Genomic DNA, 12,512 nt, shown 5'->3' on the forward strand with positions numbered 1-12,512 from the left:
TCCTTGTCATGTGTTACGGTTGGTTGTTTACCCTAATCATGTGTCACGGTTGGTTGTTTATCCTTGTTATATGTCGCGGTTGGTTGTTTATCCTTGTCATGTGTCACGGTTGGTTGTTATCCTTGTTATGTGTCACGGTTGGCTGTTTATCCTTGTTATGTGTCGCGGTTGGTTGTTTATCCTTGTCATGTGTCACGGTTGGTTATTTATCCTAATCATGTGTCACGGTTGGTTGTTTATCCGTGTTATATGTCGCGATTGGTTGTTTATCCTTGTCATGTGTCACTCTTGGTTGTTTATCCCTGCCATGTGTCGCGGTTGACTGTTTATCCTTGTCATGTGGCACGGTTGGTTGGTTATCTTCGTCATGTGTAACGGTTGACTGTTTATCCTTGTCATGTGTCGCGGTTCGTTGTTTATCTTCGTCATGTGTCACTCTTGGTTGTTTATCCTTGTCATGTTTCGCGGTTGACTGTTTATCCTTGTCATGTGGCACGGTTGGTTGTTTATCTTTGTCATGTGGCACGGTTTGTGGTCTATCCTTGTTATGTGTTAATTCATTGTTGATGATCAGAAACTGTATTTGTGTCATAATAGATGATTCGAAATGATATTTTGTCAACTAAATATTTATTTCTATATTTTATGTCTGTCTATATTGTTTAATGAGATGCCGCTACCTATGTTAATTCTCTGTGTAGTTCATATTCGGAGTAGAAGATCCTTCCCGACACCTAGCGGGATAACGGAGGCCATGGCTACGACTACCTGTACCACAGCGATCCACAGTTCCTCATTGTACAACCGATGTCGCACCGTACTCGCGTCAGAGATTTCACAACATTATATAGACGCTTGCGTGGAGGACATGATGGTTAGTAATTTTACATATTTATGCACAGCATCAAATTTATAATACACCAATAAGGGCTATTTTCTGTGAGAAATGCCTCCATTCCGAACTACAGCTTTCGTTTGAACCGTTTTTTTAACCTTATTCCTTTATAACCGCAGTTTGCTGATGGAGACGAATTCAACCTTGTCCACATGAACTCTTTCGATATTGAATGTCAAGACGCTGTACTTCGCGATGTAAGCAACTACGCCATTGGACTCAACAAAGAGAGGATTCCACCTACTGACGTCACAACTCATATGTGTTCAAATCAATGTAGCAGACGTGGAACATGTCACGAGGGGACATGCACGTGCCAAACCGGATACACTGGTGCTGATTGTTCAGTCCCGGAAGGGGTAGCCCCTGTCGTCAGCCATCTTCGCGGGTAATTGAATTAACTAAAAACCTTAATCTTTACTTTAGCATACAGTAAATCTACCATTAAAAACTTCCTCCTTTTACTACCATATACAGAATAATACCATGAACTGATTATTTTCAGACTGATTTTCTCTCAAGAGAAGTCTGTATGGACAGATGATTTTACTGTTTCATTTCTAGTACTACCAACCACCCACCATTACCATTTCACGTGCCATTTGGTTTAACAAAACGATATATTTGATATGACATGACCCTTATAAAACGGATTCTAGATGCCTGATTAAGTTGTTTTGTGATATGTATTGCACAGAAACAATAACACGTTTTTTGCATTACACATTTTATCTACTGATACATTAAATCTTCGACTACTGAGAAAAACATATTTTTCCCTGTTTAATTTTGTTACATAATGTACAATAATATACATAATGAACCAAACAAACTGCCTGTAGAAACACGTGTCCAATTTCGGATTTAGATCGGTTCCAAGGTCATTTTACTGAGATAGCAACGGTATTAAAGATGAATACATATATTTGACGCGAAAGCATGTATTGTTATGATACTCAATCAATGTATTTAAAATAAAATCTTCCGTTACTTGTTCAAGCTGATAACTTCAGAGTATTATGCCTAGCAGTTAACTGCATCACGAGGACGCTACTTATACAATTTGTTTATTTGATGAGATACCCCTACTGACGATTAAAAGATAATTTATTTAGAAAACAGACCAACACGTAATGCTTTGCTATACTTGTTTTAGATAAAACCATTTCTATAACCGTTAAATGGAAAATTATGTTTGGCATAACAAATGCTTCGGATCGCCATGATTATTATGTTTATTAATTTTCGACTTCATCTTATTAAAAGCAGTAATGAACTTGAAAAATTTATACGGAAAATTTGAGCAGTGTAAAGTTTACTACATGTCTGCAACTTACATACAACGTCATATATAACAAAATTAATATCATCATATTCTTGAAAACAATATGCACTTTATTGCGAATAAATAAACATATAGAGGTTACACAACGAGTTGTTGTTGAATATGGTATTTATTTCACTCGAGTTAGTTAATTTTCAAAAGTTACAAAAGACACGAGCTTTACTCAACAACCACGAGTCGTGTGATCTGTTTCTACCACAATCTCATGATCATTCGAAAATAACATACACAAATGTGTTTGTTGACAAGGCTGGCGTAGTGATATGACCCATATGTAAAAAGTCACTCATTAATATTCAAAAATGATTTTTTTTTTAATTTAATTATAGTCAAAATTAATGTTTCGCCCAACAACTTAATGAAAAAATAAAACAGATGAACGACTTTAAATATTGAGAGTAGCAGTATTGCATTAGTTTATATAAATTAACCACGGACTATATGCGCGTAAGCATATCGTACGAAGTCTGCCTCCCGCCAAGTGATGAAATCACCGTAACTTACCGTTGTAGAAGAACTTATCGCTTTCAATATCCAAAACCATAGGCCTACGTTTCTTCGTGACGGTTCTATGGGTGACGTTTATAGTGAAAGTTCAGCCATAGTCAGACCGTCTAAATAGCGGTAACGGGACGTTGGGAGAACGAAATATTTCCCGACACTGTGACAGATCGATCTTGTTTTGGTTTCATGACCTGGATATATCGAGCGTCTGTAGCAATTTTGCCTGAAACTAGCGATCAAATCTTTAAGTATCATCTTTTAATATTGCCTTAATAACCCCCTTTTCCGCATAACCACACAAAGTCACCAATATTTGTCATAATTCGAAATAAGAAACGCATTTTTATAATACAAAATAATCTGCTCTTAACTTCAAAAAAGATTTCCTCGTTTAAGTATACGTCGTATTTCACGGAAGAGTACGTATTTTGACCTTCATCTGATTTATTTGTATTTACTGCTTACAATTTATGAAAGTACAAGGCCTTCTGTCCATAGGGTTCATCGCCCTCCTTCAATGAGATCCATGAAATTCTTAAAAAGTTTCAGTCATTTGTGGAATATATTGGTATTTTATAGCCATAGACTTAAACATCAAAAATAATTTAATTATTTTCATTTTATTGGACAAAATCTATATTTAATTAATTATTGACTTTTGTAGAGATGGTCTGTGTGACTTCAGAGATCGACCTTGTATGAAGGTACAGGTGATTGCCCAGCATCTCATGGATGGTCCAGGACTTAAATGTCGCTACCAAGCCGCCGAGGTAATATCACTGGGTTAGGTTGCTAATGTTATTTTTGTAGAAAATTAGTCATCAATTATTGGAATAGAACAGACGTACCTATACAGACAAAGTTAACATTTCATCAAGATTTCCTGGAGTGGAATAGATAGAATGGACGTACCAATACAGACAGGATTCGATGAGACAAAAAAGATAAACTTTCATCAAGATTTCCTGAAGTGACAAGGATGTGTCATTTTTAAGGAGAACAAGTTGTGTCATTTATATTGTATAGCAATTGTTCGAAATAAGTAGTTCGTTGATGCATAGGGCCAAACAAAGCACACATTTTCTGCACCATAGGGCTTTATTATCCTTTTAGAACTAATATGTGGTTCAATACTCGTAAGAATGAAAGTTCATATCAAAACTGTTCTGAATCATGTAGAATATAGCATAAAGTGCAAACAAGAACTGTTTTAGAGTTACACGTTCACAACTTTTGATTTCAGTAGATTAAAAGACTATCATAGGTAAGTAAGTGGGATGGTGAAATTCTACATCGGGGATAGAATTTTCATATCCTACATACCTTCCATAGTAATTGACTCTTTTCTCCCTACCTTACCCGGGGATGTGGTGGAAATCGCCAATCACTTTGTACATGCAACTAAAATAAAGATTTCTTAGATATCGTATAAATATACCAAGAACATATTGGAAAGTGCAGACAAACATGTTATATCGGAAGTATAGGCTTGGAAACACTTCACATTAAAAGTTGCTTCCGTGAGACGAATCCAGATGCCGACTGTGTTTTGGTGGTTAATATTTTTCCGTTGAACGAAATGTCAATTTAATAACGTCACGTTTCAGCACATCAACAGTTATGGTACGTAACGTTGTTGAACGCAAGCGTTTGTTGTATGTAGTCCCTATATTTAGAGAGAAACATAGTTCCCCGTCCGGGGTCACTGAGTTCATATATGTGGGACAGAGTTGTCTTATATGGGTGAGCAACTTGTGACACGTGTATTATGCATTCGCACAGGTAGGAGAAATATATTCTTAAACAAGAACTACACGTAAATCCTGATAGAATAAATCACAGTCATAAGGTTACGCACAACCCCGGGATGTCATCAGGGATTTGGTTTGTTCCACAGAAGATTGACAATTAAAGCAAGTTACGTTATCAAATATGTCGCATCCTCACTGTCTCAGACCATGGTATAAGTACCTACCTAGTGTATATTTGGTATTTTCAAATCGCTACCTGGTCGTCTACATGGCCGAATTCTCTCCTGTATCAATACAGTCAATATATTGAAGTATTCCGAGAGTAGGAGAATAAAATCGAGTCTTCACACAACAGAGTATACGTTTGGTACATGTAGAAATACTTGTTTATTTACAAGATCGTATTGTTTCATTTTGTTCCAAATGTTGTGTTTGACTCTATAATCACTTCGCAGACCTGCTACGTCACGGATGCCACTAGCAATATCCATGACAATTTTTCTTAAAAAAATTGTTTTGATTTATTTTACAAAATACAACTCAATTGATATACAGTGTTGGAGTGTTTTAGGAAAATAAAACACAAGATTTGTCTGTGGCTACTGTAGTCGATGGTTTATGGTGTCAATCACCAGATTTCCATGATAGACACAGAATAAATCTAGCACAAATTTTCAGAATTCATTTCTTCAGTAGTTATTCGAACAAAAATATCGAAGTAATGACACGATAGTTGTTAATGGCATACGACTTAGGAGGAGAAACATGATATAATATTCTGATTATACTGTGTATCATCAAACAAGGTTCGTGACGGCAGTCTCCATCCATATGGATCCGTCATTGAGGCACCAGCAAAGTTCATTAGTTTCCTTGAAGTGGAGTGCTCTCTGCCACCCAGTGATGTTGCCACCCGAGGTAGGTGTTGTTTTCCTTCTTCCGTATCTTTTTGTAAGAGGGAGGAAGAACTATTTGAAAAAATAGAAGTGTCAGCGGAAGGTACTTTGTTGCAGATGTACTTAAATAAAATCTGCTACAGGAAGTTAATTGAAATCATATACATTTTGTAGGTTGGAAAGTATACTCCAAAACACTGTATCCATCTTATGACTGGAACCGTGAAGTACGATGGTATATTGATTGAGAGCCTTGTTTAAAAGTACCCCATAATAGGATACTATAATAATGATGCAGAAAGACGGAGTATCAATAGAAAAATAAACATATACTTGTCTCTTACAGCAGTTTAGGGAAGTAATGCTATTTTGTTGGGATAGCCATAGAATACCTGGACACAGTTTCACTAAAAGTCGTAAAATTACACGTAAACGTAGACGTAAACGTGGACGTAAATCGAGTTACGACTTTATTTGCGTTTACGTTAAGTCCGTTTCACGAAGCACCGTAACTCTGAACGTAAACGTAGGTTTAGACTTAGACGCAGACTAATTTACGTCTGGAACTCTTTTTGATGGAGATACATTTTTCGTTAGCAACAAAAACAGAGACTGCACAATACTTACTACCGTTTCGAAATGTTTTATAGGCTATTGCATTACGTCATGTGAAAAAAACACAATAATGTGGCTTTCTGTATTTTTCCAAATAAACAAACTTATGTTTATATTGTCTTTGCCACTGTTAAGTTGGTCTTAGTGAATAACTAAAGCGTGAGACAAAGTGATTCTTTAATCAAAAATACTATATATACTATATATAATACCATAATAGTATGTAGGAAAACAGCGTGGACGCTCTCATATCGCCCGAAACGAAAAACATGACAGAAAATTCGTTTTCATCCTCGAATTCCTGATCGACCGACTAGTGAAGACCTAGATGATCGTGTAAACTATTTTAATCTTGTACTAGATTTAAACACAAACGGTTCGATATGAACACGGAATCTGTTGTGCTTTGGTAGGGGGAGGGGGCATCATGTGAGCCTGTGAATGTGTTACACGTATGACATAAATAAGTAGCAATTCGATTTACAGAAAGTTCACAAAACTTGGAAGAAGTGAAGCCATGATTTTTTCTATCCTCCTAAAAGTAACTTTCTCCCTTTAAATGATTTTAAAATTGAGTTTTCCTCGCTAATTTTTCGTTTGAATGTCTCTCTTAGACAACTGAACTATTTGCTCAAGAACAGAAATATCAGGGGTGATCGGACTCACACCGGGACTGAGCTTGCCCCAGTCTCCCCTATTGAAATCCTTATACATTTGATAATATGTATAGTCTTTTCTTCACTTTTGTTTTCAACAAAAAGTATCAAAATCCGGCATTGCATTGAATACCTAAGATAGTTTGACAATCGTTTTTGCATCAAGAAAAATAGGATAATATAGAAGACGTGTTATTTGCCATGGATGTGATGAACTTATATGTTACATGTATGCATGATAACAATTTACAATCATGTTGAACTTGAATACAGTGTATACAGTCACCCACGTAAATTAATCCTATGACGTCACATATCACACCACCTTATACCGTCCTCAAATACAATGTATGCCTATTTACTATAGACTCATATAAAGGGGCAGTACATATATGTTACTTTGTTCGTTATCTAGATTTTGACAGAGGGGTTCTTGATGACTACATATATGGATCATTTATGTGAATATTAATTGCATTAATAGAACGCTGTAAAAGTCCCTTAACTCAAAGTCATTATACTCTATATTGCGTGAGCCGGTTATTGTCGGGTGCGAAAACATAGTGTTTTATGATATATATGAGATATTTTTAATGTGTTTGTAACATACTCGTAATGGAGAAGAAAATAGGCGACGGTAGACGATGTCATGACTATTTACTGTACAAGATAACAGAATTAATTCCTTGGGTCTCTGATGAACGCAGATTTGATACGCCTGCTTAATTCAATTCTGTTTTGTGATTAAAACCGATCCGTAAAAAGTATAAACTGTTTGTTTCACCACGGTTGGATGGGAGTTTTAGTTATAAGTAAGGTTGGACTGTTGCTCCCTTTTCGGTAAAACTACATATGTACAAGTTATAAAATTATATATTGTAACAATTTGCAGTAGTGTTGAACATAAGTAAATTGAAAATTGCGTATCGTTATTGGCGTTTCAGAATGGGTAATGCCTTTCTCATAAAGAAATTATATGACGTCATATATACGTCATACATTACGTCACCTTAGACCACCCTCAGAACTAGCATATTAATTAGACTGATATCTATGGGCGGTACGTTACATCTAGATGTCGTCAAACACGTGTTGTCGACTACTAAGACTGTGCTCACGTATTATTGAATCCTATGACAGTAAAATATGAAAAAAAAATGCCAAAATTCTTTGAATATAAAAACAACAACTGTGTAGGCTGTACTGCAGTTTTTGACAATATACTTAGAAAGGAGCATCCCTTTGCTGGAAGGGAAAATATCTCACTAAATGTTTCGTGAATCAGTTACTATACAGTTGTGACCCAGAGTCAACCCACACGGAAAATGAATTACAATTAACAACGAAAAATAAACAATTAATAGCTCATACATTGGTGTATTTGTGTTCAGATTTATTCATATCGTATCGTAGCAATACAAACCCGTATATGATATCCGTATACTGCGAAGGACTCGTGATCTGTTTAATTTTTAATTTTTACTTGAGACCTATAACATCCGGTGTACGCAGATTTTTAAAGGACGTCTGCTGTTGGAATCTCATCTGCAACTGTGTTGGAATGATATGACCTCTGGCAGTAGCTGGTCAAAGTTGTTAATCTACAAAAAGATAACAGAATTACAAAAGCGATTTTTTTTATTCAGATAGTACTGTTGGAGGGTTCATGGTGGCAGTGACCGCTAACAGACTTCAGTACAGTACGCCCAAACCTTTCGTTGTGTTCGACGGATCATGCCAAGTGTGTGACGTCACTGGAAACTGTACATTGAAGGTAAATATTAATACAAATATTATTTGATTAGACTACAAAATGTCTTAAATTACAACAAATAAATACAGCACGAATTATTCAGCCCATGATAATGTTTTATTAAGGCAAAGGTACAGAGAGAGTTGAACCAGGCATATCTTGTCGCCGTACTATCGTATTGAGTACTGTAACTGAAATAGTAACATATCCGTGGGAAATATATTCTTTAACCATCAATTGCTTTCCTGCTGGATCGAGGGAAAAATATGATGAGGCGACAAGTAAGGTATTCTTCCGCATACAAAAATCACTAAAACGACATGTAATATGTAAGACAGTCATCAGGGAAATTAGGTGTTTCTGATTCTGCTGTCTATACACAGATTGTATGGTTTGTTTCAGGACAACACATGCCTGATCGACAATTCGTGTAGGGCTCCTGGTGAGCAGAATGCAGAACATACCGGCTACTGCTCCCCATCATCTGACGCTCATAGCTGGACATCAGGTGCTGCCATTACAGGTAATATTTTGACTGTTAAATGAGGTTGTCTCACCTGATCAAAAGGCGTCCTTCATCCGTCCGTTGGTCTTGAGCATTCTTTGGCAAAGGGAATACAATTTTGTAAAATCGGAGGGTGTGTTTTCTTTCAGGGCAGATAATTTGGCTTCAAAATAGGGGAAATGCAGGTAAATATTTGATATCCTTCTCCTTCCGTTCGATTTGAGGGATTGTAACCAAATTTGGCCCAGAGCATCATTTTGCAAGAACTTAATTTTGTACAAACGGAGAGCGTGGTCCTTATAGCAAAGGGATGGGCCAAACGGGGGAACATAGGGATACATGTTTAAAATCCTTCTCCTCAGCATTAATGGAGGGATGGGGTCAATAGGTAAATGCTCAAAACCCATCAAATGCACTTCATGGCAGCAGAAAGACAGGACCCTACGAGGGACTGGTGTTGCAGAAAGACAGAGCCAATATTTGGAAATTGTTGCTTTATTATCCAGGTGAGCGATACAGACCCTCTGTGTATCTTGTTATACTTCCACGAAATGAGGGTGTATATAATAATTGCCCTGTCAGAGCATCCGTCGTCCTTGAGTTGATGAGTTGTTTACAAGATATCTCTAGAACCCCTGGACACTTTCAGTTCATATTCAAAACATAGTTTGGTTATATCAAGTTTTTCACCTGAAACTATAGTGGTCAAGGTTAGAACGTCAAAGGTCACGGTCAAAGACCACACATTACCACTTTTGATGTAGAAATATTGTATACAAGGTGTCTCACAAATTCCTCAACAAATCTAGTTTACACTTAGACCTTAGCATAATAACATTCTACGCCTGATAAGATTTACGTGGTCATAGGTAAAGGTTAAAAGGTCAAAAGTCACGGGCACGGCAGGTTGGTGGTATATTTATTTGAGCCTCCACTCACTTTGATTTTATTCGCAAAAGTCTGAAGTGAATTAAGCGTACATCTGCTAGGTCACGATATAAAAGTCTTACGTTGCATCTTTTTCTTAATGTTACGTCATTCGCCATTCAAGTGTTCATTTTAATTTCACAATTGCAAAAATGTTCATAAAAACTATAGAGATTTGCCCCTTTAACAAATGTTCTAGTTCTGAATTGCCGTAAGAAATAAATAACTATACTGTTTATATATAGTAAATATATATGTCTTTAACTTACAGATGTTTTTTTTTTTTGCTTTCCCATTGATGGTATAGTATAAGAAAATAATGGAGAGAGAGAAAAAAAGGCAAAAACACCCCAACAAATAAATAAGATAAATGAGTTAATAAAAGAAAAGGTGATCAAATCAATCAGGTGGAAATCAGGTCAAGAGAGCGGGAGCGAAATTTCTAAAATAAAATGCCACATTGGAAGCGGGTAGTCTAGTAGTAGGACGCCAGGCTTATGACCGAAGGGTTCCGAGTTCGACTCACGTCACGGCACTGTGTTGTATATTTGAGCAAGATACTTTACTCAGCTTGTTCCAGTCTACTCAGCTGTAAATGAGAACGTGGTTGGGTAGTGCTAGAATTGTAGAATGCTTGCTGTGAGTGCCGAAATGGCAGCAACGACTGTATGCTCCCCAGGGAGTTGAGAAAGGTATTGGCTGGTTGCAAAGGCCCTATAACCACGGATAATAATTTGTGAACCGCTTTGAGACGACCTAGGAACTAGGTTGTGATAAAGCGGTATATAAGAACCTCGAATTAGTATTATTATATTAATTATCTCACCAGAAAATTTCTGGGATAGACAATTATGTTTTACAGAAACTTTATCAACCATTTGTCGTAAGAAACACGATGCTATTTCTTATAACTGTACACATATATATGTATTCTTACCAACATAGTGATACATTCGTTATCAGACACCTGACAGTCAGTACAAAGGTGATGCTTATTTAAAAAAAAATAAAAAATGAACACACATGACCGTGACGTGACTTGAGCAGAACTGGTTAAGACAAAAGTACTGTTGGCACCACAAGCAATTTTATAGTCTTTCTTTATCTTACAAACTATATACTTGCTGTCATATCTTGAAACGATATTTTCATACAAGAATTTTATGTTCCCAATTGTATTCCTTTACAATAGACTCGCTGTTCTTCTATCAACGGGTGTATAAAGCCCCAGCATCGTTTATTGCATCGTATTGAAGGCGACTAATATGTCAATGGTTGATTGCCTGAAGGGAACAATTTTGTACAATTTTTGTTTTCTGTATACGACATTGATTGTTCTTAACTGGTAAAATATGCTTCTACGTTTGATGATTTTCCCCGTTTAAAACGGAGTTCGTCATTATTAGATGAAAGCGAAAAACTGTTTGTTCCCTTGATGAGGAACTCTAACAACCTGACTTATAAAGCTCGTGTAGCTGTATATAGTTTCGGAGGATTTTTTTGTTATTCCTTTTATTCCTTTTTTTTAAGTTTTAGATATCTACATGTATTATTCGATGATAATTTTGGCAGCGTTGATTTCGTTTCATTACAGAGATCAACCACTACACATCGACAGGTTCTGGTTGTCAATGTGGCTTTGACAAGACTAGATTTGATTGTGCCTGTTGTACTAATAACGGCTGTCAGTGTGGAGACGCACGACCCCACATATGTACCAGCTGTGGAAAGCTAGACTCGTGTTCTGCCTACCCCGATATTGATGTATAAATAAAATAATGATGTCTTTCTGACGACAGGAGTTGTTTCAATATTTGTTTCCGGTCACTAACCAGCCTAACTGTTAAAACGACCAGTTTTGTTTTCCATTGTCACTCTCAAATGCTCTTCTTTATCAAAGTTCAAATTTGTCAATCTATAAACGTTCAATTTATGATTGAAATTTGTTTTTTTCCTATTTTGTTTTTGTTTGTTGTGTGTGAATGAGACCTTTGTGTTTTCCTTTATACTGCCACTTCATAAGTATTTTTACCAGGAACTGTCACAAAATCAGTATTTGGGATCAAACATACCGTCAATACACATACGTTCAAACCAATGATACCGTCATTACACAATTTAAACTTTTAATGTAATTATGTCTGCATTAATTTGATATTAAACTCAATGATACAGTTACCAAACAAGTGTTATGATGAGGGTATTTTAGCGAAACAAATATCGCATCAAATGATTATCTGCTTTGAATGATAATCATAAAAAAGAGAAATGCCACAAGCATCAATTCACTAGGACAGAACCTAGACACAAAATCGACAAGATGAGGAACCGAAAATGTCAGCCAAATATATTTGATAGAAAATGTTTTACAAAGCAGAAGTTTATTGTAGAGTTAAATCAACCCAGAGTGCGTGGAAATGCATCTTAACCTTCTTTATAAGGTAAAACAATATATATAGGTATTTGTCTCCAAAACACCCGTCATGGTGTCTCCCTCATATACAGAAAGTTTGTATTAAGCTGTGGTCTACTATAGAGAACGTGACTATATCAGGGTAGACACAGCAGTTGGTAAGCAAATAATGATGGCGATCCTTAAAGTCTGGAGTCATGGCAGCACTGGGTATCATATTCTCATGACTAACGTAACGGTCACCAATATACA

At 36.3% G+C, this 12,512-nt stretch overlaps 1 protein-coding gene across 1 annotated transcript in view; it reads left to right on the forward strand.

The window, feature by feature from the left end:
* LOC110441326 (von Willebrand factor D and EGF domain-containing protein-like) overlaps positions 1–11,641 on the forward strand; it is a 34,206-nt gene extending 22,565 nt beyond the window's left edge. The window contains exons 14-20 of the mRNA XM_021484440.1: positions 702–874; positions 1,015–1,283; positions 3,409–3,514; positions 5,302–5,413; positions 8,309–8,436; positions 8,818–8,938; positions 11,442–11,641. Coding sequence (XP_021340115.1) covers positions 702–874; positions 1,015–1,283; positions 3,409–3,514; positions 5,302–5,413; positions 8,309–8,436; positions 8,818–8,938; positions 11,442–11,617 — 1,085 coding nt within the window. The 3' untranslated portion in view covers positions 11,618–11,641. The remainder of the gene's footprint in view (positions 1–701; positions 875–1,014; positions 1,284–3,408; positions 3,515–5,301; positions 5,414–8,308; positions 8,437–8,817; positions 8,939–11,441) is intronic.
* The last annotated feature ends 871 nt before the right edge of the window (positions 11,642–12,512 follow it).

This window comes from Mizuhopecten yessoensis, unplaced genomic scaffold, assembly GCF_002113885.1.
Source record: "Mizuhopecten yessoensis strain PY_sf001 unplaced genomic scaffold, ASM211388v2 scaffold715869, whole genome shotgun sequence".
Taxonomy (NCBI): Eukaryota; Metazoa; Mollusca; class Bivalvia; order Pectinida; family Pectinidae; genus Mizuhopecten; species Mizuhopecten yessoensis.